General features: G+C 46.2%; 1 protein-coding gene across 2 annotated transcripts; it reads left to right on the top strand.

Moving 5' to 3' along the window:
- The first annotated feature begins 1,470 nt into the window (after nt 1-1,470).
- Nucleotides 1,471-26,968, top strand: LOC310797062 (F-box-like/WD repeat-containing protein TBL1XR1). 2 transcript variants are annotated; one of them, XM_083659345.1, is made up of 16 exons: nt 1,471-1,600; nt 4,419-4,485; nt 12,145-12,248; nt 12,672-12,817; nt 13,346-13,568; nt 15,356-15,488; nt 16,541-16,682; nt 17,219-17,282; nt 17,984-18,081; nt 19,493-19,553; nt 21,095-21,216; nt 23,128-23,202; nt 23,426-23,553; nt 24,330-24,495; nt 24,757-24,858; nt 26,219-26,968. In XM_083659345.1, exons 3-16 carry the CDS (start codon nt 12,191-12,193, stop codon nt 26,243-26,245), a joined length of 1,545 nt encoding a protein of 514 aa, XP_083515471.1. In that variant the 5' UTR covers nt 1,471-1,600; nt 4,419-4,485; nt 12,145-12,190; the 3' UTR covers nt 26,246-26,968. The 2 variants fall into 2 exon arrangements, with proteins under 2 accessions (XP_083515471.1, XP_083515472.1); XM_083659346.1 differs by having other exon boundaries at nt 1,489-1,604.

Below are 26,968 nucleotides of genomic sequence, written 5' to 3'. Positions count from 1 at the left end.
GACTGCAGCAGCTACAGCCCCATCCATCACACAACACAGAGTGGAGACAGGGCCGCAGAGCTGCTTATCAGATGCACAAGGAAATGTCCGCCTTTCACACTTTCTGTATTGCTGTCTGACTGTATGCAAATCATATCTTCCTTTGTTACATCAGCCATGTCGGCTTGGCTCGAGATGATATGCCTGCTATTGTTTTTACAATAATAAATGCTTGATCTCGTGTAGGCTACAGTTATTACACGCACACAATATTTTGCTGCTGTGGTGGCTATTTGGTGTGTCTTCGTCTTGTGTCTGCAGTGCATAGGTGTGAACATGCAGTGAATCTGTGAAGAAGAAGGGATGTTGTGTGTGTGTGTGTGTGCGTCGTGCTTCCTGTTGTTGAGACTATACCATTCCATAGATGCAGGGGAAAAACGTTTTGTAACAAAGGATGTGCTGAATACGCTGCACAGTGTGGCTGCTGCTGTACAACTGCTGGCCACAAATCCAGCATTTCGTGATATGGCATCATCTCCCATAGGAAAAGACAGAGGCAGTGGAGCCACTGGCATGGGGCCAGATGCCAATACTCACATTCAGGCAAGCACACAAGGTGCATTGTGTGGACATTGGGTAGGCCGCCGCAGCATCTTGACACTGACAGTGTAACTCTGAAGGTCACAGCCTAATTTGGATGAATGGGGATGGGTCTCATGCCTACATGATGGAATAACAGGCTCATCGGGGTGAGGCGTACGTACTTCCTGGCTGTCATCTCTGAGGGGAACATGGCGCTGGAGATAGGGTGTGATTATGGATTATGTATACAGCAACAAAATATCAGTGTAAAACACAGATAACAGATTTCAATGATGATGTCAGCTTGTTATTGACTTTCCCAGTCTGAATGACTGAGCAAAGGATAGGGGGTGGGGTGTAATTAATCTATGGCTAGTGGTGACCGCGCAGGCGAAAATGAGGTGTAGTGGGGGATGGGCGAGGCACTGTTGTTATGACTGGTGCTTGGCTGCGGGACAAGCATCCGGAGGCCTCAGTCCTTTTCTCCTCCCTGTCTGATTGGTCGGGTTTGCCAAGGGAACCCGCTCCGTTTTGCTGTGTTAACCTTTAAAACGGCCAAAGAGCTTATTTTTAGACTCATCATAATTTATGCATTTTTGTGTTTGTTGCATTAATGCGAAAAATAACAAATCTGTTTTCTGTCTGGTTTCGTTTGTGTTAAATTAAAAACATCACACAATAAATATGGATTAGAATTGGACAAATATAAATATTCGACTCTCTCCAACGTATTTTCCGGTAAGATAGTGACGCTGTCACGTCTTTTCGGTTTATCTTGACATTGCTGGGCTTCAGTGAGTGGTGTTTGGAAATAATACAGTACTGTTACAGGCAGCTCATTTTCGCAGGTCGGGTCACTCCACTGTGTCGAATGTCTGAAGCCCTTGCTGGCTTCTTACCGCCTGGATCTTTAGCTTTAATATGATCGTTAATTTCTGTGCGAAAACGATCATTCTTGCAATCGATAAAAAAAGATAACATGGTTTGATTCAAACACAGGGGCTGCAGAAGAAATCGTCTATTGAAAGGTTTAACACAAGTAGGTACGGGATTACGGCAACACTGTCGTTAGCTTAACGTTAGCCTGCTAGTGCTAGCTAGCGCGCTAGCAGGTTTTGAATGGTAACATTAGCTAGCTGATGATCTGATGGTACTTGCTAGATATGCTATTTCAAAAAGCTGTCTTAGCCAGGTCCACTAACCTCAGTTGAAATCAGCTAGAATCGTTAAAGTTAACGCTAACCCATATAGCTGACGTTCGGTGACTCATTTCAAGTTAACCAGATTTAGACCGCCTTGCTTGGCTGGCATGTGTGGTGATGGGCACGGCCGCCAAGACGACTACCAGTTAGCGTTAGTTAGCTAGCAAGCTAGTTAGCTCATGGTGAAGCCGACTGGCTAACTCGTTAACCTGAGTCGTAATATGCGGCGAATCCCATTAACAGTTAGCTAACGCTAGCTATAGAAAAGAAAGGGCCATTTGTTTGTGATGTTTAGATTATTAACTGTCTATGTGCAGAGATAGTTCTTGATTAAGACCATTTTCCATTTAGCTAGGCTTTCCCGCATATTCACTTACTGACTCATGACATGTGGACAATTGGGTTACATGCTGCCACTCCGACGTGCTGCCACTCCGACGTTCTGCCACTCCGAAATATCGGCACTCAGAAATATTGCCACTCAGAAATCCCACCACTCCGATTTCCATAAGGTCCGCCACTCCGAACTTGATTTGACTGTCTGTGAAAGCTGCTGTATAAACATAACTTATTTATTTACTCTCCCAGCCCCACGCCAAACCTAACCTCCCCCAGACCCTAACCCAAAACCTAACCTCTCCCACCACCACGCCTAAACCTAAGGTCGGCACTTCTGAATGGCGGCTCCTTTAGAAAAACGAGGAAGGGCCGACATTTCGAATAATGAAGGCAGGAATTTTCGTAATGGTGGGGCCTATGAAAAAAAGGTAAACGACCGCCAGTCCGAATAATGGAAGTTAACGTTCGGAGTGGCAGGGCTTCGGAAAGGCAGACAGTTACCGGACAATTGACAGTCTTATTAACGTTGTCGTTAATGCGACCCTCACGAGTGATAATACACAGATAATTCAGCTTTCATTAATGCAGCGCTTCATCGCCACATTCTACCTGATGAAAAGAGGAAGTGTTTATACACTTGTCAGGTGAATAAAGTACATTTTGAGGCACATATTCTGGCAGCTAGCAGAGGCTATCTGGTGACGGTCCCTCACCCACGTTAGCTCGAAGAGCACGCTTGCTCGGTCGTTTGCTGAGCCCATTCACTCGCTACCCTGTGTGGGGGATGGGTATTATATTTCCGCAAGTAGCATGCGATGCTAGGTGGCTAGTTTAGCTACCGGCAGATTCGCATGGTGACATAACTTGCGTGCAGTCAACTTACACGAAAGCAACACGAGGGGCAATTCAGCCCGGCCTAGATAACGTAGCGCTTTACGAAATGGCGACAAAATCTGGATGACGCAGATTAGCTCAATTAGTTATAAAACGGAGTATCTTGCTTTATATAAAAAAAGAAAAAACCCAACCACTGTAGTCCTTGACCTCAATGTGTTGATCCAGCACCAGTAATACGATGTTGGTAATTGTAAATCATTAGAATGCTGAAATGTAATGTTATTGATCAATTATAAATGAATTGAACTGTGCCCGTCTTCGTCTATAACGTTACTTTCGGTTCTGAAACGATGAACAACAAAAACATCGGCATAATACAATACTGCCTTCCATGACAATCATCAAGGGCAAGGGCTTAAGGTACATGTTGCTTCCTGGGCCAGAGCACAAATATCCAGGGCTGTTTTGGCTGCTACGCTGCTGACCCAGTTTGTCTGATTGTTTAGTGACACACCCCTTTTTACACTTTTCTCTTGCACCCATTCACATTCTCCTGCATCTTCTCCCACTCGCTGACACTTGATCTATTGCAATCATGACAACTTGTAGTAACACTGATTATGCAAAACCATTATGTTCTGTACCTTTTTGATTGTGTGGTTGTATTGGCTTGATCAAATAGTACACACGCAAAAGGTTTTACTTTGGCATTTCTTGAGAATTTGGGACTTTGAAGAGCGCAAAACTCCTACCCGCAGTGGTTTGTCCAAAGTTTGAAGAGTCAGAGGGACGCACAATGATATCGCCATATCATTGGTATCGGCCGATAAATGAAATATCGCCATCGCCCCGAAATGAACGTTTCTGCCGATATGACAGGCAGATGCCCTGGTTGTGGTGGCTATTGTTAGGATTGTCTCAGGGAGAGCATCATTAAATAGGATGAATCTTAGTTTTGTTTGAAAGAAAGTGTTACATAAACAAAAAAATGGCATGTTTTACACAATCTAAGTTGAAGTAGTTTTCTTATTTTGCCCAGTAAATGTGTGCATTTAGAAAATGTCTGCATCTGCCAGTGGGCCATCATCACGATAAGATTAATGTTAGGCATAATAATGTGTTAATTGCATTACACAAGAGACTTGATGTTCTCTGAATAGATGGAAAAGTATGCGCGCATATATCTGTATTCGCATCGGGAATCGGCCAAAAGAGTTGGAAAATATCGGAATGAAATGAACCATTTTTTATTTAACTTTGAATTGTTCTTGAAACATTCACGTGGGTATATCGATGAAGAATATTTAAGATTTTGCCTGCATGAAATTGTCACTTGGAGTGCAAGTGATTTCACATTTTAGACACAGTACAGTAAAGTCCATTACAGACTTCTATATGTGATGTGCACCATTGACGTGGCTTTATGTGCCTATATAGCCTTAGTCGTTAAACACGGTAATTTCCTTTTCTTTTTCTCAGAGGCCCAGAGTTCCTGCTCGGGACAACGGCGCTATGATGAGCATTTGAAGACATCTTGATCACATGGGTACTGTATCAATGCATATGACAGTAATCTCCCTGCAGCGTTAAATGTCAGACCTTTGCCACTTTTTCCCTTTCCTGCATAGTTTTTCCTTTCCTGCACAGTCTTCCCCCTCTTTCCATTGTTACATTATTATACTGGAAGATAGTATTCCCCTGGCAAGGTGTCAGGAGTCGCACAGAGGAGGGGGATGGGTCTCACTCAGCATTGTAACTAACTGGAGGGAGGGCAGCATGGAGGGCGGGTGCTCACTGCTCACACATGTCCATCAATGACCCGGCTGCTGTGTTGTTTCCCCCATGACCTGAAGCAGCTAGAGAGTGGGTGGAAAGAGAAACACTTGCCATTCACAAGTGTTGTTAGCGTGTGCATGTGGGCTTAGTTGCTTCCTTCCGTGACGATAGTAGACAAACAAACACGCCAGCTGCCCCGCGTGGCATTCTCAGAGCTGGCGTGTTTTTCTTAGGAGTTATGTTTGGAATGTCGAGTCCAAATTGAATGTTTTCAGCAGATGGAGAGAGAAAGAAACGTCCTTGAGCGGTGATGCGACAAAGGACGGGAATTGTACAGTAGATCTCCTTGGTTGCAGATGGGTTTGAGTGTTGTTGTGCAGCATGCATCACCACCGTTTCACATGTATAATTTTGGCTCCGTTCTGTTGTCTACATCGCATGGTGAAGATCTTTACTGAACACATTCAGTGTCTTGAAATGCCTCACTGGGAGAACTGTGCAAACAACATGGCTTCAAGGTTATGTGGTCGACTCGTGTTGTGGGAAGGAATGGTTGTAGCGGCCCGTCGGGTTGTTGTCTGTGCTGCAGCAGAGGGAGGAGGAGCAGCTTCTAGTCTGGTCCAGCCCTATTAATTCCCACTGAAAATTGGACATGTTTCATCTTCTAAGAAGAAGGCACCCTGCCGGAGCAGTACTCTACACGTCACGGACCAACACCAACATATATAGGTCACGGTGTACTTGTGCTATTTCATTAGCTGTCCTTAGATCAGAGGGTTGGGGTTTTAATATGTTTTTTTTTCCACTGCAAAAGTACTGTACTGCTGCACCAATGCTGGGTCTGGGCCTGGGTGTGGTTTGACCCAGGATCAGTACCGTTTGGTTTCACCACTGCAATTTGAATCTTATGGGACCCTGTTCAGACAGTTGTGTAACTATAGCAACTACAGTTAACCTAGGTTTCATAAATAATAACATGCCTGTTTCTTCAGAGCTGACATAGTTCCACCAGTAGGGCCGCACGATATGCATTTAAAAAAAAAATCACATTGCGATTATACTGACAGTTATTGCGCTCAGGCTTGCCGTGGTAGTCTAGTCGGTGTTGTCGGTGCTGCACGGTGGTCGGGCACACCGAATACATTAGTTGCCCACAGACACCGTTGTTGTTGTGTCCCCCCTCCCTGCCACCATGCTGCAGGGCAACACATGCCAAATTCACTTCATGCAGTCTCACTTAGCCAAGTAAAGCATGGTGTAGCTTCGTGAGAGAACCTAGTTTCCTGGCTGGGCGGGCCAGGGTCCTTTGGGCCAATCACTGCGTCGTGCGACATACAAACGCACCTTCAAACCAGAGTCCTGCGCGGGTCTGACTTTCAAGACCGACGTGCAGTACCGACCCCACTCCGCGAACCCACACATATGATCAATCAGTACCGCAACCCACCCCGCCCCGCAGACATGAGACCCGCGCTCCGATCCGGAACCGCATATATATAATAACCGTTAATCTTCTGCAGTGCAAACATTTTGTAGTGAACCTAACGAAACTGCCACCGTTTCACACGGGAGGCGAACAGCAGTCTTTCTGGCCGAGACTCGTCAGCTGATGATGTATGTTAATTAGCTTTTAGCAGCTGCTAGCTCACTAACCAGCTGGATAGCTCTGCTATCAGACACAGACAGTTACAGCAAGCAAAGTGACTTAACAGCTATTTCCAATATGCCCGGTATAATCCATACTGCCTTTATGATTGCTGTTGGAGGAACGTAAATCCACGTTGGGATGAGACCTCTCCACTTTCACGCTATCCATCCATGACATGTTGTTGCCTGTTGCTATGAAAATGTATGTTTGACTGTAGTGGAAGCTAACGTTAGCCTACTATATTATCTGTCCGACTCGTATTGTCTCCAATCAATCACCTTGACCGCAGCTGAGTTTTGAATGTTTTGTGCAGTCCATATAGCGTCACACATTGCACAGTATGCGCATACTTGAAACGATGCCGGTTATGTAAACAAAGCGAAAACGTGCGTCTGAAACTTTTTTCCTCTTTGAGTCAGACCAGCTGCCAGACACCCCCCCTGCCAGACACCCCCCCCCTGCCAGACACACCCCCTGCCTCCATCTGAGTGCAACAGAAAAACATACATACAAGGCTCATACGTTGTCGTTCTTCCACCTGCCGCCCGTCCGCATTTAGTTAATTTTTACCCGCCGCCCGACCCACCAATTTACAGAAGTGTATTTTTTACCCATCCCCCGCGTTTTTTGCGGGTACCCGGCGGGGCCCCGCGGAACCCCGACCCGGTGCAGGACTCTGCTTCAAACGCCAATCAGGTTGCTGGCGGAGCTGAGAAATTGTGAAAATGTAAAGAAGAACGCACACAGTCTTTCCCAGTGTTTCCCCAGTGGGCAAGCCCACCACCTTTCCCCTGAAGATGCGTAAGTCTTTGTTTAAGCCGTAATTCCTCGAATGGCCACTTCAGGCAGGAATCAGAAGTCCCATCGTTCCTGTTAAAATGCCCCACTTTGTAACAGTAATTAAACAGCTTTATAGCCTGGACCGAAACACGGTCTTGGTCTATATAGCTAATTTCACCTTTTCATAACAACTGTAGGGGGGTCATTTTTTATATAACTCGCTTATTTGGAGTAAAATTGATGATAGAAAAGGGGGTGATTGACAGATCGCCTGTCCAGTGATCACGATCACGGACCAATCCATCTTACATGAGGTGCGGACTGCGGAAGGACTCAACCCATTCCCTCCCACTCTGCTGACGAAAAATCAAGGTGGTGACGGCCAACGTTTGAACTCCGCCAGGGAGAATACATTTTATGGGATAGCTATGTCCGTATTATTTATGTCAATGTGTTTCCCGCACAATCCGGATGTATTAGTGGTGGTAGGAGGGACGGGGGTGGGGGCCGGGTAAGCAGTGCTACACCGTTTTTTGCTTGCTCTCATTACCTCGGAAAAATATATTGTGGTGGACAGTGCTGATATTGTGTGTGGTCACTGTTCAGTGCTGATATTGTGGTCACTGTTCAGTAGGGATGGAGCGGTTTCCGGTTTGAAGGTATACCGCGGTTTCAAAACCACTAAGATTGGCTGTCATACCTTCCCCACGGTATCAGCTGTGTCCCCCTGAGAGAGAAAGTGTCCAGACAGAGTACAGTTACGTGGCCCCTCCCCCCGGCTGCCCAGTCTCAGCAATCAGTGTAGCTAGCTGAGCCTGTGATCATCAAGAAGTCATCAAGATAAGCATTTATTTGATATTATGATGTGTTTTAGTTTTACATAAATTAATTAGATTAAATAAATAAAATAAAATATATTTTGTTCAATGGCACACAAAAAAAGTATTTTTGTTGTTGCCAGATTTCACAATAACACATAAAGGTCCGCGATACTGTGATACCGTGAAACCGTGGTATTTTTGTCCAAGGTTATCATACCGTCAAAAACTCATACCGCTGCATCTCTACTGTTCAGTGCTGATATTGTGCTGGTCAGTGCTGATATTGTGGTGTTCACTGTTCAGTGCTGATATTGTGCTGGTCAGTGCTGATATTGTGGTGGTCAGGTGGTGGTCAGTGCTGATATTGTGGTGTTCCGTGCTGATATTGTGGTGGTCAGTAGAGCCCAACCGATATATCGGTATTGGCCGATAACCGATATATCGGTATCGGCCGATATGTTGGCCGATATGCCGATATTTTTTTATTTTGTATGTCTTAAGTTATATTGATGTCATTTTGGACAATAAAGTTTATTGATAAGCTGTAAAATATCCTCCCTACATTACATATCTCAAGTCATGTCAAGTCATATCTTTGTCAAGTGTTTGATATTTGAGGGATCATTGCTAAATAATTGTGTAATATAATGTGTATTATATAATATAAGAATATCGGCCGATATATCAATATCGGAATTTTTTTACTTCCTAATATTGGTATCGGCATCGGCCTCCAAAATCCAGTATCGGTCGGGCTCTAGTGGTCAGTGCTGATATTGTGGTGATCAGTGGTGATATTGTGGTGTTCACTGTTAAGTGCTGATATTGTGCTGGTCAGTGCTGATCAGTGCTGATATTGTGCTGGTCAGTGCTGATATTGTGGTGGGCCGCCACAAATGTTTCTATGTGTGGGAAACACTGCTTTCCTAATTCAACCAACCCAATGTGAGTTCAAGTGAATTCAACTTGTTTGTTTATATGAAGCGTATAACCCATCTTGGGGTTATTGCGCAGCTCATGCAAGACTGCAAGAGACCAGGGGCCAAATCTATAAATCATGTGCACACACGAAAAGTGTGCTGCACCACTTTCCACACAGGTTTACAAAATTATACAAATCCACAGGCTGTGAGAATCTGCGTACCGTACTCACACCATGCATACTGTACGCAGTCTTCTGAGTCTGACTAGTGTGATGTGGCAAAAAAGGATAATTTGGGTGACATTCTTATTTAGAGCTACACAGATTTCTACACCTAAATATACAGTTTTCTACATTTGGCCCCAGGGGTTTCTCAGAGCCGCAGCTCCGCCTGCTATTGGTCCGCAATCGGCAAGCTGCGCGATCACTGTCAATCACCCCCAAAAATCGTCTATTCTACTCTAAACAGATGAGTTGTATCCCCCCCTGTACAGTTGTTATGAAAGGTGAAGTTAACTATATATACCAAAAACCGTGTTTTGAACCAGGCTGTGAACATGCTTAGTCCTGTTTTCACATGGGGGTGAACGGGGAATGACTCCCTTTTGGAGCCGGCCTCAAGTGGCCATTCGGGGGGACTACAGCTTTCGGTATCACTTCCGCAGCTTCCACTGTCAAAGCCCGTGCTAGCCCACTGATATGAAGTAGCAGCAGTGACGGATACACACGCAGCTCACCTTGATGACCTAGCTCGTTCAGAGAGCAGTATAAACGGCGCTACAGCCTGCTGCATGCTTGCCGACCCCAGCTGACTAAATTAACTTTTCGTGGCAAATATAATCCACGTCGCTCGGTGTGACCTTGTGATTTTTACTGTGGTCTGTACCAAACAAGCATGATCCCTTACGTCTGGAGAATAGGATTTGTAGGCCCGGGGCACCACAAGGCTTCATTTAATGACATCGAGATTCAATTTCTCCCGGTAGAGTCCCTCTTTCTGTCTTCCCTTCTAAATCACTGATTAAAATGATGACGTAGCCAAACAAAACAAAAGGTAGCCGCCGTAGCAAGCACATGTACAAGAGGGCCTTCCTCACAAGATGGCGGCGCCCCCGTCCACGGTAGGGTGACCAGATCCCAGCAAACCAAATGTGGGACAAAGAGTACGTTTGTGTGGGACAATGTGGGACACGCTACCGATGATTTGAGGCAGTCTAAAATTTATATACTGTATTTTCTAACTTACAAAAAATATACATTTCTATTCACCCCTCTTTATGCTTTGCCCTCTGGTTGATTCACACAATCTGCAAATAAAAACATAAATTATCTGACTAAAATGTGTAGGCTACAATAAAACAGACCAGACAGGTTGCTGACATGGGATTCAAGTCATGGCTTCATGTACAGATTAAACACATGGCAGGTGTGTGCCTTCCACACACGAAAACATTAAGGTTAGTCAGACTTTTCTATTAGAACAATATACTACTGAACCATATACTGTAGGTATTGAAGTAGAACCATAGTAGGCTAGCTTCATCTGAACAAAACATTAACTAACATCACAATAAGAGCACAGCTTAGAATGGAATTTATAATTGCCCGTTGCAAATAGCCTGTAGCAGCTGTTGAGAAAGATTTGAGGCTGTCTTCAATTGTGCCAGTTATACAACACTTGAGAGCTTTGTGCAAAGATGCACTGTTGTATTAATATGGGTAGTAGCTATTATCATTAGTATGGTAAGTATTTGGCCATTGGTATTGTTATTATTGCTACTAGTTACTGGGAATACACATCTCTCAGGCTGCACTATGTGAAGTTAACCGTGCGCTGCACATCTCTCGAGCCACAGTGTGTGCTGCAGACGAGAGCAGCGGTGTGCACGCTCTCTCTCTCCCCTGCTCTCCCTCTGTCTCTCGGTCTATCTCTCTCCCCCGCTCTCCCTCTATTTCTCTCTCTGCCTTGGTCTGATCGCGCTCCCTCTCTCTCTCTCTCTCTCTCTCTCGCCCAAAATGCGGGACATCTTCTCAATTTGCGGGACGCGTGAAAAATCATGAAAATGCTGTGCAGTCCCGCACAAAGCGGGACATCTGGTCACCCTAGTCCACGGTGTGACGTACCTCACATTCTCTCTATACCACTTACCATACTGAACCAAATCCAATGGAAAATCATACTGTACTGTTGTTACAGCATACCTAGTGTGGTACACGTGCATTTTCTCTTTAAATTCATGCACTGTGTTTTGCGTGGACATTTTGTCTTTTTGTCAGTTATTTTCCATACCAAAACCTTTTTCAGCTGTGTGAAATATTCCGATTTGAGCAAACCGTTCTGCAGGCTTCCCTGTGAGAAGGTCAGAAGCACCACGACAACCTTGTCAGTGATTGGTGAGGGGCTTTCGCTGGCCTCCTGGTCCAGTTGGTCTTGGACCTCCGCCTCTGGGAGGTGGCAGGAAGGCAGACATGTTGACTTTTCCGCGGGCTGGCACGGCGGGAGCAGTGGAAATTCTGTCCCTCGTCCAAGCCCCGTTGTTTATTTCCACAGTCCCGTTTAAACAGTGCGGGTTCTGCTTGAATAAATACGGTGCCGGGATGCAAGCTATGCTGGGGCCTGTTGCTGCTGCGGTTTAAAGCCCGTTTCCTCCAGAAGTTCTGGTCCACGAGAGCCAGCCTGCCTCGCTAAGAAGAAGGCTGCTAATTATTTCCAGTTGTAGGTTAATGAATGGAAACTGGTGCGCTGCCTAGTGCCGGGAGGCTTCTCCAACCAGACGTAGAGAGGAGATGAAACATAATTACTACTGTGCCAAATGACGTAGAGAGGAGATGAAACATAATTACTACTGTGCCAAATGACCATCACCGTTTGTGTTTGCCTACTTCCTCTGTTAAGAAATGACAAGATCTAGGTCAAGCAAGGTGATGGATCCCCCCCCCCCCCTCCCCCGTCCATTTGGTCTGGAGCGACGTGACGTAGCGAGCTGGTGGTGTTACATCATCCTCCCTCTGCGTGTGACGGCCCCTTTCACACCAGCCGTAACACCCCCCCCCCCCCCAGCTAGCATGTCATCTGACTATTTCCTATCTGTGTGGTGCTGCAGGATGTCCGCTGTGAATTAGCGTTGAAGAAGATGTTTTTCCATCTTCAAAGCGAGCTGCGTTTCCTGCTCGCCTCAGCTTAACAACAACACCGTGTGTAATAATAATAATAATAATAAGCGCTGTGACTAAGTCGAGGCTTTCTGTCCTCCACAGGCTCCCATCCCGCACTGACCCAATGGTTTAACCACCAGGACTAAAAATGAGCATAAGCAGTGATGAAGTCAACTTCCTGGTGTACAGATACCTGCAAGAGTCAGGTAGGTCTCGGGAAGCATTGGATTAATTAACATTTATGATTTTATTTTTCATGTTATATACTGGATGGGGGGGGAAAACGTGTTGGAGAGCTATGCTGTCCATCTCAGCAGGTAATTGCTGCACCCGCCCCTGTTATATCTCATTCTCTCCCTCCCTCCCTCCCTCACCCCTCCCTCCCTCCCTCACCCCTCCCTCCCTCACCCTCACCCCTCCCTCCCTCCCTCACCCCTCCCTCCCTCCCTCACCCTCACCCCTCCCTCCCTCACCCTCACCCCTCCCTCCCTCACCCTCACCCCTCCCTCACCCTCACCCCTCCCTCCCTCCCTCACCCCTCCCCCCTTCCCTCCCTGCTCTTCTCCTCTCTTAAATCCTGCCCTTCTTTCCCTCCATCCCGTTCTTCAAATCCTCCCTCTCTCCTGCAGGCTTCTCCCACTCAGCGTTCACCTTCGGCATAGAGAGCCACATCAGCCAGTCCAACATCAATGGAGCCCTGGTGCCCCCTGCTGCCCTCATCTCCATCATCCAGAAGGGCCTGCAGTACGTGGAGGCCGAAGTCAGCATCAACGAGGTCAGTCAGCCGTCTTCACACCAGCAGGTGGCGCTACACTGCCAGCTTTATATCTTGACCCGGTGTGTCAGGTTCCTTATATCTTTTCAATACCTTTTACTGTATTTGTTCAGTTTTTCTCATAAGGTATCATCTGTCGCAATGGCCATAATTAACAACATGTATCTTCCATTTGCAGAAGTCTATTTATACTCCACCCCCACCCTTTTTTTCCAAGATATTTTAATAGCCATTGTAAGTAATTAGATTCCAAATGAGGAATTGGACTTAGTGCAAGTATGCAGCGCAGTGGTCACATCACTAGTAGATGATGGAGCAAGACAGAACAATCTCAAATTATAAAGTGCAAAGTAAAAGGTCGAGTTACAACTAAACACTGAGTTAACAACAGAGAAAACAAGAAACACCACGACGCAGCAGAGCACAGTGTCGCTCATCGAAAGCGTCCATCTTGGTTGGTTACTTCAGTATTCTAGTTGCACACAACAGTCAAAAGTGTCTTCAGCGTCGGGCATGTTTTGTGTGCAGGACGGGACCTTGTTTGACGGACGGCCCATCGAGTCGCTGTCTCTGATCGACGCGGTGATGCCGGACGTGGTCCAGACCAGGCAGCAGGCCTACAGGGACAAGCTGGCCCAGCAGCAGCAGCAGGCGGCGGGCAGCGGCAGCGCCACGGGGCCCCAGGGCGGCCCCAAGAACGGGGAGCAGGGCGCTGCCAACGGGGAGGAGAACGGCGCCCACACCTTAGCCAGTAAGGATGCTCGCACGGCTCAAAGGAATCCTCCAATCAGCACTTAAAACAGGAGGGTTTTTGTGTGTGCTCGGAAACCGAGTTGACCACAGTGTGGAAAATGTTGATGATTCTGTCCAAGATATGATCCCTGGGTTGCACAGAGGTGTGGCTTGCTGCACAGAGGCGTGGCTTGCTGCACAGAGGTGTGGCTTGCTGCACAGAGGCGTGGCTTGCTGCACAGAGGTGTGGCTTGCTGCACAGAGGTGTGGCTTGCTGCACAGAGGCGTGGCTTGCTGCACAGAGGCGTGGCTTGCTGCACAGAGGTGTGGCTTGCTGCACAGAGGTGTGGCTTGCTGCACAGAGGCGTGGCTTGCTGCACAGAGGCGTGGCTTGCTGCACAGAGGCGTGGCTTGCTGCACAGAGGCGTGGCTTGCTGCACAGAGGCGTGGCTTGCTGCACAGAGGTGTGGCTTGCTGCACAGAGGCGTGGCTTGCTGCACAGAGGTGTGGCTTGCTGCGGTAGAATTAATGTTTACGAGAGGCTGTGTGAGCCGATTGGGATTGGCCCGCGTCTTTTATTAGTGTGTGTGTGTGTGTGTTTTTGTGCCTCTCGCTTGTGTGTGTGTCTTACGTGTGTATGTGTCAGGGCGGGGCATTTCAGCATGTGCTGCTGACATTTCAACAAAAGGTGTGATGCTAGCTAATCTCAAACCAGAGAGAGACATAACTGACACGTTTTAGTCAGCAGCTCCATGTCATCTTCTTCCTCAGGCGTTTGCACTTTTGTACTGAGCTCAGAACAGTTGCGGCGTGTGTATTGTCGATACCGCGTTACAAACACAAACACTACAAACGTGTTTGTTGGCATGGCTTTTACGTTCAGCATCTCACTGTGTCGCGGGGCTGACAGTGAAGAGAGAGGAAGGCTGAGAGAGGAATCACAGGAGTTTGTTGTACAGATTGTGTTTACTGTTTACACCTAGCTAAGATTAGCTATCACAGTGTAAATAGGGGGGGGTGAGAATAACATTTTCACTGCATGCAGAGAATGCATGTGTCTAGGACCTTATCTTAATCCCTATGTATGTCAAACATGGCTGTAAAGTTTAAGTTAAGACTCTTGCTGTTCTCATGAGCCCAATTTCATTCAGATATCATTCTTGATGTGGGAGCGCAAGGAACCCCTTTTACCTTCATGAAAAACTTTGCCACCCATTTTACCCTCTGCTTCCCAGCGAGGCGAAATAACACCTACATACCCTTGTACCTACGTATTCGTCCGGATGTCTGTCTAGTTTCCGGCAATATCAGAAGCGCCACTCTAGCTTAAAAATGGAGCTCGGCAGAGCTCATCAAACTAAGACGCCCGCCAATTTTCTGAGCTTCAACTTGAAAATATTGTGTTGTTGAGAAACACTGATATAGAGGCATCAGTATGTCATAACCAGGTCAAAGTTCCATGTAGGGGCTTTAACTGGACATGTGTGGACGAGTAGGGTGGCTATAAAAGGGAGCTTCTGAGGCTATCTCATGGTATACACAGTTTCACAGCACAACAGTTTCATGCGGCGTCGCTATGACGACCAGTTGTGGGGGTGGGCACATTGAGGGGGTACTATTTGCGGTGGAAAACCAACAGGTATTACCAGACGCGAGTAGATTACCCTAGAGGCTATGCGGTCGAAATGCGGCAATAGTAGTTCAGTGTTGATCAGTAAGTGCCTATAAATCATAAATCTGTCGTGTTTCGTTTGTGTATCGGTGACATTATTTCCTCTTGTTTTCTCTCGTCCCTCCTTCCTGCAGACCACCTCTCGGAGATGATGGAGGTGGACCGAGACGTGGAGATCCCCCAGAACAAGGCCATGGTCCTGAGGGGCCACGAGTCCGAGGTCTTCATCTGTGCCTGGAACCCCGTGAACGACCTCCTCGCCTCCGGGTCAGTATCCCCACTCCCATCCGCCCCTCTGTTCCCTTTCCCCAGGCGCTCTCTGGTCATGCAGGTTCTGGAACGACATGGAAAAAGATGTGTAATCCAGACAGGGAAAGACTCCTAGGGACAGATTCCTAAATTCTATCAAGTCACAGAGGTACGGGCCACTTCACGGGAATCTACCAGTGTGTACGTTAGCTTGTTTCACGCACGTTCAGTAGATGGCATCTGCTTCTTCAATTCAACGAAGAAGCAGCTTAAACTTTCTAATACGCCTATTTCACATCCCACCCAAATGAGCCGTTTTGTGTCTAAAAGGCAGGAAGTAAAACAGGTGCAAGCGAGACACTGATTTAGAGCCCCTGGACTGGAACACCTAAATGGGGTGTCAGTCCCGGGGCTCTAAATCAATGTCTTGCTTGCACCTGTTTTACTTCCTGCCTTTTAGACACAAAATGGCTCATTTGGGTGGGATGTGAAATAGGCTAATAGCAGAGCCAAACAGGCTTCACCAGGGCCAGTGTCGACTCCTTCGTGTTTACCACCGAGCCTGAAGTCGTGTCGGTCTATTTCAACCTGCAGCCTTACTAATAAATCATCCCTGTTCGTTAACAAGGCGTAAAACAAACGGCACATTTGATGCCTTGGAGGAAACGGAGTAAGTTCAATAGTACGCCCACTAACTATAGTGTCAATTTCTTGAGAACTTTGCCGAGACGGAAAAGGCCACAAACATGGCAAATGTCAAGAGTTTGACATGTGGTCCAGAGAAGGAAGCCTCCTACTGCTCGCTTTCCTCTGCTCTCTCTCACTCTCACCTCTCGCTTTGCGCCATCTTGATTTTGCACCGCGAGCAGTCGACCCAATGTGTTTCTTTGGCTTCAGCCAAAACACACAAGAATAGTAATGACAGTTAGTTTTTATTCCAGTTTCAGTGCTGCATTAAGACTCTGAGCTATATTCCTGTGCCTAATGTTAGTGTGTGTGTGTGTGTGTGCGCGTGTGTGCGCGTGCGTGTGCGTGCGTGTGCGTGCGTGTGTGCGTGTGTGTGTGTGTAGGTCCGGGGACTCGACAGCACGGATCTGGAACCTGAGTGAGAACAGCACAGGCGGGTCCACCCAGCTGGTGCTGAGGCACTGCATACGGGAGGGGGGGCAGGACGTACCCAGCAACAAAGACGTCACCTCACTAGACTGGAATGTGAGTGTGTGTGTAGTTGTACAGTGTGTACAGTATGATATAGGATGGGGTGTGTGTGTGTGTTGCACTGAGTCCAGTTTTTTGGTAATCTAATCTTGTGCTGTGTGCGTTTGCGTGTGTGTGTGTATGTGCATGTGACCACTACGTCTGCCAAAGGCATTCCTTGGCTCTCCTTCCCAACCGGATATATGGGGCCGAGTCACTCCCGGGAGAGGAGAGGGGAGGGGGGGAGGGTGCTTCTTTTTTCTTTTTTTTTGCTGCTCAGCTGCAAGCTATTTTTCCCCCGGGTAATACAAGTTAATGCACAATGCCAAATCAGCACAAATATTTTAGCTAACATGAAATAACCCTCTCGGTAATCGGGACAAGCTGGGAGCCGCATATTAATTGGGAAATTGTAAGATATTTGCCAAAGTTAAATGAGGCAAAAAATGTATATCGGTTGCCGCTGCTGGAATCCAAATATATGCGCCTGTAATTGAGAAAGATTGTATGTGATTGATGGCGACATAATGAGGATTGCCTGTGTGTTTCAGAGTGAGGGAACACTGCTAGCAACAGGCTCGTATGACGGCTTTGCCAGAATATGGACAAAGGACGGTAAGACTTTCAGCTTATTCACCTTATTCTTTGCCCATACAAGGACGCTTCTGCATGACGTCATTTTGTAATCGTCTTTCCGGTTTTAGACACGGAAGTAGATTACGCCTAGCGTAGTCATTTTTAGACTTGCCAAAAAGCTGTTTTCAAGCAAAAAAACAAACTGTTTTAAAGTTTTAATATTTTTCGGGTGAGAACGTAACATATATATGACCAGTTTATCAGAATAACGCCTATTTGGAAATATTTAACGAGCAGCGAGGACTGGCAGCGCTGGCTGTGCTGACACCGGTCGGACTAGCTATCCGACTAGCTGTCAAACCCTACTGTAGGCTACTGGCAGTGAGAAAACACTGTCGACGTGCTTTTGTGACTAACGTTAAATGCCGACCGGGTACAGCCATCGACCCCTCGCAGCAGTAACGCTATGAACATGTAACTGAAGTTGGCCGCAGTGTAGCTTAATTCTGAATGTTGCCAAACTTCATTCATTATTATAGTGACGTTTTGTTTTGAAATTGGCCGCCAACTAGCGCTGAACCGGAAGAACAAATACAATTGCGTGTAACGCGGAAGAGAGAGAAAGTGGGCGTGGTGAATAAGGTGAATACTGCATCACGTCCAGCTCTCCAAAACTCTCAGTACAAATCCTATAGTCCTTTTCCTATGAAGAACTGACATGGTCTTTCCCATGTTTTCAGGTAACCTGGCCAGTACTTTGGGTCAACATAAGGGTCCTATATTTGCGCTCAAGTGGAATAAGAAAGGAAACTTCATCCTGAGTGCTGGTGTAGACAAGGTAAGACAAATGGTATCTGTATTCACACCTCAGATGTCTGTGTTCAACCCTTCTCAGGTAACTGTGCCAAGGGGTGCAGCTTCCCCAAGATATAATCATTATAGTCATAGTCTGAGATATTCCTCATCCAGACTTGCCACTTTAGTTCTTTTAGGTTAGGACGTTCAATATTTACTCTTGAGGATCAGGGTTCGGAAGTGGAATAGTTCTTCTAGAGAACCTAGTGGCAGTTTGAAGAAGAGCACAGATAACTTGCACTAAAAGGCCCTAGTCTAAGACGAGCTGTGGATACTTAAGTTGCTTCATGATATTTAAAATAAAATGTGATGTTGATCTTCTACACTTCAACTTGGACAACATAGTACATAGACAATAGTAGGGCTGTGAATCTTCACTGGCCTCACGATTCGATTCGATTACGATTCAGAGGGCTATGATTCGATTACGATTATCGATGCATCTTCAATCGATGCATCACTTTATCACTTTTTTCCCCAATACCTGATTTATTTTTTCTCACTTTATTTTTTCTCACTGTGTGGCTACTTTTAAAATAAACGTGCATTTGCAATTGCATTGTATTATGATCCAAATAAACAACTGCATGTACTTCCATTATATTTTATTTTATTTATTTATTTTTATAATCGATTTTTGACATTTGTGAATCGATGCAGAATCGTGCACGTCCGCATCGCGATGCATCTTATAATAGATTATTTTTGACACCCCTAGACAATAGTAGCTCTATTCCGTTTTATACCTCTTTGTAGTTCTGGTTTGTGCAGCACATGCATTGTGTGCGTAGGTTTCACAGACCTCAGACCATAATCACACACCTCAAAAGCACAAAAACAAATACGATGGGTCAACAGTCGTGGGATTTACACCAAAACCATGATGTCACGTTCTGTCACAACAAACGAGCATGGAGCAGTTTGAAAGAAGACTAGAGGTCCACTGCTGCTGGCACCACTATGATTCAGTGCCCCCCAAATCTGTGTATGCTGTGCAGCCATTCTCCCAACGGTCAAGTTCAAGTAGTAGACAGTTTCATCTGTGTAATTTATGGACCCTGTTCAACATCGCCATCTAGTGTCCTTAAGTGTAATGACATGCTCTATGCAGCACAGGCAAACTATCCAGACATCAGAGGTATAAAAAAAAAATGCCTTGTTTGTGTGATATATATATATATATATATATATATATATATATATATATATATATATATATAGCTTCCCCACATATTTCCTGTCTTATCTGAGGAACTTATACACATCATTTAAGTTTTATTGAGAAAAAGAACAATTTGGATACATTTTGATTTTGATGTCTTCTCTTTATTGATTTACTCCAGACTGAAGCTAGTTTAGTGTTAATAATTAATGAATATCTCTCCTCTGCTCAGACTACGATTATTTGGGACGCCCACACAGGAGAGGCAAAACAACAGTTTCCTTTCCACTCAGGTGAGTGACAGGAGACCTGAGCTTTTTAGACAGATGTTACCCTGTGTGTGTGTGTGTGTGTGTGTGTGTGTGCGTGTGTGTGTGTGTGTGTGTGTGTGTGTGTGTGTGTGTGTGTGTGTGCACGCGCTGCTGCTGCTGCTCCCGGCAGTGAAAGCACAACTGTCTGTTCAGACCCGCTTGGAGAGTGACAGTGATTGTCTAGGCCGCTAAGCTAATGCACAGCGAGGTTTATTTATTCCTGAAGACAGCAGCTAACTGTCGTCAGAGGGGGAAGTAAGCAAAGCCACTCGTATCACACTCTTAATAATAACACACAGACTGCACTGCTCTGTTTGTCATAGCTAAGTAGAACTGACTGTAGCAGCAAACGCCAAATGTTTGTTAGCCGCTGTGAGGCTAAGCTCTGGAGGCTATCTGTCTGACTCGTTGGCAATCAAACACCTTGATTCGCTAGCTGCGTTTTGAAGATTGATTTAACATTAGTCTGTGCAGCAACATACATCAATGAATGAGCAACAGGTGTTATCAAAGACACTCATCAGTCATCAGCTATCACACAGACACCTCCCGCCCCTCATTACCATAAGTGATGGTGAAGCAGAGTGAACACAATACAAACAGTTGGAAGAGGGAAAGTCCAGATGGTGTAACAGAATTGTATATTATTTCTAGTGTGCTTTTTTCAGTTACATGCACATGGTCATCTATCTGAAATATACAAAACCATTTTTTGATATATTGATTTGAAGGCGTGTAAAGATATGGAAAACCCACAGTGTGGCATTTGTAAAAATGACAGCTCAGGATGAGAATTTGAACTGGGTGAGTTCAGTTCAGCATGCTCAGAATTTATTTAGGAAAGTCAGTGGGCAACACAATTGTAATTAGCGCAAATATTACAGAGATAATAGTTTACCCTGTTACATAATCAAATGTGCTTTCATTCACCAAAGAGAGGAAGCTAAAAAAAATATTCTTAAATCAGTAAGTTTGTAAGTATAGTACACAGTGTTGCATGAAAAAAAAAAATCCAGAGACAGCCAGCCCTACATATTATAATGTCATCATGTCTCCGTCCCTCTGTCTCTGTCCTGTGTGCCTCCTCACACCGTCCCTCTGTCTCTGTCCTGTGTGCCTCCTCACACCGTCCCTCTGTCTCTGTCCTGTGTGCCTCCTCACACCGTCCCTCTGTCTCTGTCCTGTGTGCCTCCTCACACCGTCCCTCTGTCTCTGTCCTGTGTGCCTCCTCACACCGTCCCTCTGTCTCTGTCCTGTGTGCCTCCTCACACCGTCCCTCTGTCTCTGTCCTGTGTGCCTCCTCACACCGTCCCTCTGTCTCTGTCCTGTGTGCCTCCTCACACCGTCCCTCTGTCTCTGTCCTGTGTGCCTCCTCACACCGTCCCTCTGTCTCTGTCCTGTGTGCCTCCTCACACCGTCCCTCTGTCTCTGTCCTGTGTGCCTCCTCACACCGTCCCTCTGTCTCTGTCCTGTGTGCCTCCTCACACCGTCCCTCTGTCTCTGTCCTGTGTGCCTCCTCACAGCGCCTGCTCTGGACGTGGACTGGCAGAGCAACAACACGTTTGCCTCGTGCAGCACAGACATGTGCATACATGTGTGTAAACTGGGCCAGGACCGACCCGTCAAGACCTTCCAGGGACACACGGTAAGGCTGCCTCACAGGGAAATGCATACCATCCACCAGCCAAGGCAGAGGCTGATAGGTTTTCTGTCTCTTCCAACCAGCAACCGACCACTGTATAAGATTTTTTGTTTTTGTTTAACAATCATTTTTCCTTCTGGAGGTGGTAAACCTCCAAAGCTTGACAAACTGCCATGGCCAATCGACAACAAGTTAAATAAATTGGGGGGGAAAGTTAGGGATGAGCATGATTTATCGACGATCGATAATTGACAATTGACGGTTAAGTTTTATCGATCACGTGGAATTTGATTGATCTAACGTTGGTTTAGAATAGAGGTTGAATGAAGGAATTTCACTACGTGGCAGCTGGCAGCAATGAGACATCATACCAACCGGGGGCACAATTAAACAATTTTCTGCCTACGGGCTGCCGTAGAAAACCAAAGTAAACATGCAAGAGATCAAGGCAAAGTTTGGCGTGGGATTATTTTGAGCAAAAAATAAATAAATTACGTAGTTCATTGTAAACACTGCAATGGCGTACAACACAACAACGACCCTAACGATGTACCACTTGAACCACGTACATCCGACCCTGGTTAATGATCTGGAGGAGCTGCGATAACCCAAGGGATGTGCAAATTTGATTGAGGCCGATCAGACGGATACGCCGCCCACAAGTATTGTTGAGGGCAAAGATTTTCGAGATCTGATTAATTTAATTGAACCAGCATATCGCATTCCATTGCGCACTAGAGATGTAACGGTATGCAAATTTCACATCACGATTATTGTGACCAAAATGATCACCGTTATCGTATTATCATGGTATTCAAAAAAATTTGCTGAAAATGTTCAAAAAGTACTGAGAGACTCACTGAAATAATTTGACAATGTTTTATATTGAAAACTCAGACCCAAAAAGGATTGATACACTCACTGAAATCATTTATCCAAGGCTGCACATTTGCATCTGTGAGACTGCTGCCGACTTTGGTTGATGATGGACAGTATTTAACATGTTTTTTCAAAGCACGGTAATCACGGTACCACGGTTTTAATGATAATGAAAATTTGAAACGGTACGGTTATCGTAAGCAATTTTGTCACGGTTATCATTAAAACCGGTTATCGTTACATCCCTATCGCGCACCGTCATCACCAGGCTCATAGAAGCTCGCTACAACGAGCTAAAGCTGCACTTGATCATGTAACGCACATAACAACATGTACTGTATGTTGTATAACAACATGTACGCAACATGTATCTTTTCACGTGGTGGGAGAGGATGGTGGTGTTTCTCGTTGTGATTAACGCAGGCCAGCCATGGGCTCATTTTCCATAGTGATGCACACAACACATTCTAATCTTAGGCTACATCGCCGGTGTGAAGTCATTGGTCCAAACGTGTGGTGGTTGTATAGTGTTTCATACATAACAAAGGAGAGCATCATATAAAAGGCTGGTGTGAATGTGTAAGCCTGGCCTAAAGCTTGGTATAGCACTAGAGAGATCTCTTTCCACAAACGAAGGATCGCTGCTCTTAAAAGCTTTGGGAGGATAGCTGACACGACTGCTGGCACTGTGCACACTGCCTCAGTTGGCTTCTCCTCAAAGTCACTCAACTTTGTTTGGGTGCTAGAAGGGATTAAAAGTAACGTGATTTCAGTGGAAGACCCACCGCACTGCTCTGAAAGATCAAGCCGTGGTTTCGAGGCATCCGCGGCGCCCCGCCCCCCCCCCCCCCCCCCCCCCCCACACACACTGCACGCCACACACGCGCGTGACATTCTTATATCGATGAGGACTTATTGAGATACCTTGATGTATTGATATAAAAGCATTCATTATTCATAACGCGGTGACATTGATCCTGCTGCTGCCTGTGCACTTTTCTCACGTCTTGTGTTTTTGCCTCCTCCACGCTGCAGAATGAGGTGAACGCTATCAAGTGGGATCCCACTGGGAGTCTGCTGGCCTCCTGCTCCGATGACATGACACTGAAGGTCAGTGCCAGGACTGCACACACGCACACACACACACACACACACACACACACACACACACACACACACACACACACACACACACACACACAGTGAATATTGCACAGTGACCAAAAGAGGCGCAAAGATCAGCCTCAATCGCACACGTGTTCCCGATGTCAATGTGCATTGTGTTCAGTCTAGCGGTTCTTATATATCAACACCCGCGTCTCTTGTGCCGTAGATCTGGAGTATGAAGCAGGACTCGTGTGTGCACGACCTGCAGGCCCACAGTAAGGAGATCTACACCATCAAGTGGAGCCCCACGGGCCCCGGGACCAACAACCCCAGCGCCAACCTCATGCTGGCCAGGTAAGAGCCACCGCAGCACTGTAACACCGACCCTGCTCTCAGGGGAACGTTCCATCTTACCATAAGAGGTATAAGTTATGCCTCTGGGCTGTTTGACTGTAACTGCTGCAGGACAGAAGCGCTGCAGCAGCCAATAGGGTGCAATATGTGAAGTAACACATTCCTCATTACATCATGTGTAGGGTACCCTAAATTCATGAATTATTTAAAAGAAAATCTAAATGGAACGATGTGGGTGGTTTAGGTACCATTTCCCATGTTGAACAGATATAGATATATATATATATATATATATATATATATAGATGTGTGTGTGTATGTATATATATATATATATATATATACACACAGTATATGTGTGTGTGTGTGTGTGTGTATATATAATACTATATATATATGTGTGTGTATATATATATATATGTGTGTGTGTATATATGTGTGTGTGTGTGTATATATATGTGTATATATATGTGTGTGTATGTATATATATATATACACTCACATATATGTATATATATATATTTTTTTCTTTTACCAAATGTAAGCTAAACTGATTCCACTATATTTTAGTGCCATTTTAAGAGTTGGAAGCATCTTTTGATGATTATGGGGATAATATCGTGAATTGCAATTATTTTGGCCAGGATAATCGTGACATGAAGTTTTCATATTGTCCCATGTCTATATCTCCAATTGACACACCCTATCCATGTAGTAGCTTGCAGCTTATCCTCACGAGGTACGGTTCATCTCCCCGTCTCTCTCCCCCGTTCCAGTGCGTCGTTTGACTCCACGGTGCGTCTGTGGGACGTGGAGCGCGGGGTGTGTATCCACACACTCACTCGCCACCAGGAGCCCGTGTACAGCGTGGCCTTCAGCCCCGACGGCAGGCACCTGGCCAGCGGCTCCTTCGACAAGTGTGTCCACATCTGGAACACTCAGGTGCGGGACGACACACTCCACCTATAACCACACACACACACACACACACACAGACACACACACTCGCACATTAACACAGCTTTGAGGAGTACAATATGGAAGTCAATGGAACGTTAGCGGGAGTTCATTTAGCCGTCCTGGTTGTATTGATACTAAAATGACAGAAATACACATGGCATACAGGCTACAGTGAGAAAAGTTGTACGTTAAAGTCATTGCCTGCCATTGCTAAGTGTGTGTCTGTGTCTTGTGTGTCTTCAGACGGGTGCTTTAGTCCATAGCTACCGGGGGACAGGAGGGATCTTCGAGGTGTGCTGGAACGCCACCGGGGACAAAGTGGGAGCCAGTGCGTCAGACGGATCGGTGAGTTGTTGAGCCCCTTATCATCCCCAATGAAAGTAGTCCCTCACATATAGTCACACCTCTTTATACCCCTCCACACCAGGCTCGTGCCCTGGTGTGGAGGTTTGTGTGAATGTGTCCCCTATCAGACATGAGTAACGGTGGCTTCACACATTAAGCTGCAGTAGTGCAGTCATGAACATTTGGTATAAAGTTATGGAAACGTTTTGATGTTGAATGATCAAATATGTGTGGGGCGCTGAACAGTGTTTCCCTTCCACTGTTCATATTTGAGTGGTCCGCCCACGCGAATCCACACCGCAGAAGGTAAATATTTGTTTTGAATTCATTTTGGGTTGCCCTGATGCAAAATGCGATGTTTCCAAAATGCAGAACGCATGTTGGAGAATTACAATGAACCATAATTCATTGCGCCTATGTCCTTGGAGTCGCTGTGTGTGAGTGAGTGAGTGAGTGAGTGAGTGAGTGTGTGTGAGTGTGTGAGTGAGTGAGTGAGTGAGTGTGTGTGTGAATGAGACAATCTGAAAATAGCCTTGATCAGATGGAAGTATAAGTCATATAATGTTGCAACACGACTGGCTGGAAAAACAACTGGGCTCGCTAAGGGGAACGTCGGTAGCAAGTTGTCGTCGTCAGCTCACACCATGAAGGAAGCAGACTGACACATGCATCATGTGGCTTTAGTGTGAACAGTAGTGACTCAGGACCGCTGACCTCAATAATATGGACAAGCCCATCCACTATTTTTTTGGACTCACGTTTTGCAGCAAAGTCGCCATCTTGGGGTCCTTGCGCAGCTCACGTGAGAGATGGGCGTTTCCCCAGAGCCGCAGCTCCGCCTGCTATTGGTCTGTGATCGGCAAGCTGCGCAATCCCTGGACAGGCGATCTGTCAATCACCCCCTGTTATATCATATACCAAAAGGGCGAGTTATATAAGAAATGACCCCCCTAGAGTTTCAGCGGATGTATTGCACCGCACTGACTACCATGTTGTGTCTGTCTGTCTGCTCACATGAGGAGTGCATTTGAGACTCCATGGGTCCAAGCGATTAGGGAGGCGAGCTGTCGCCCCTTGTCCGCCATCCTATTCTGAAATAACCCAGTAGATTGTGGTGCCATTGTTTCCAGTACATTGGGGGGGGAGGGGGCGCCCCACAATGACCTGGGCGGGCACAACATACCGGTAAGCCGGAATGTGGTTTTGGTTGCACCCGTGTTTACCCTGCCTTTTAAACACAAAATGGCTGCCGTGAAAAGGGCCCCTTGCGCCGACATGACACAAATGCGGAACCATTCGTGGTGGACAACGTGTGGTCATTGATCTCAGCCCTGACGCTGTGCTCCTTCCTGTCTTCCAGGTGTGTGTATTAGACCTGAGGAAATGACGCTCGCCTGGGGGAGCCATGGACCGACTACGAATGTGTACATAGCCAAAATGACTGACTGTCCCTGCCTGTCCGCCACACTGCTGTAGTCCCATCACATGATGCCATGGCCCACCATTACAGCCAAACAGAGCGCTCCCAACCCCCATACACACACACACACACACACACACTCTCTCTCATCCACGGACCAGACCCTCGCCACACGCACACGTGTCAGACATCTAACCAGTCTGTTCATGGACATCGGTGTTGCTCGCACAGACCCGCAGGAAGAAGGGATTCCTCCACGCTCAACGCAAGTACACAATTCTTGGACGAATTCAAACGGACCCATGACGTGCATACCAAAAGATCAGGATTCTTCTCCCGTTGCTCTTTTTATCCTTTGTACCAGAATTGACCCCCCCTCCCCCTCCCCCTCCCCCCCCCCCTCCGTTGGCGTGTGCATATTGCACTCTATTGTCAGCATTTCGTGTCCTGTGGCCATTGTTGTTTTGAATTAGGATTTGACTGATCTCTGTAGGTTTTGTATTACATGTCGAGTGGGAGAGAACAGAGGCGCAGTCGAACGTTGTTTGTCTTTTACGATTGGTGTTCAAAGCTGTTATTGGGAGAGAGATCCATTCACTTTTTGGCACTCTGAATTATGTTTAGTTTCAAAAGCTCAAGATATATATCTTAAAAAAAATTGAACTTGTGAATGTTTCAACTGTAATTTTT

This window comes from Poromitra crassiceps, assembly GCF_964638095.1.
Source record: "Poromitra crassiceps genome assembly, chromosome: 23".
NCBI classification, from domain to species: Eukaryota; Metazoa; Chordata; class Actinopteri; order Beryciformes; family Melamphaidae; genus Poromitra; species Poromitra crassiceps.
Note: the sequence above shows the minus strand (reverse complement) of the source record. Positions and strands in the feature narration are given on the sequence as shown.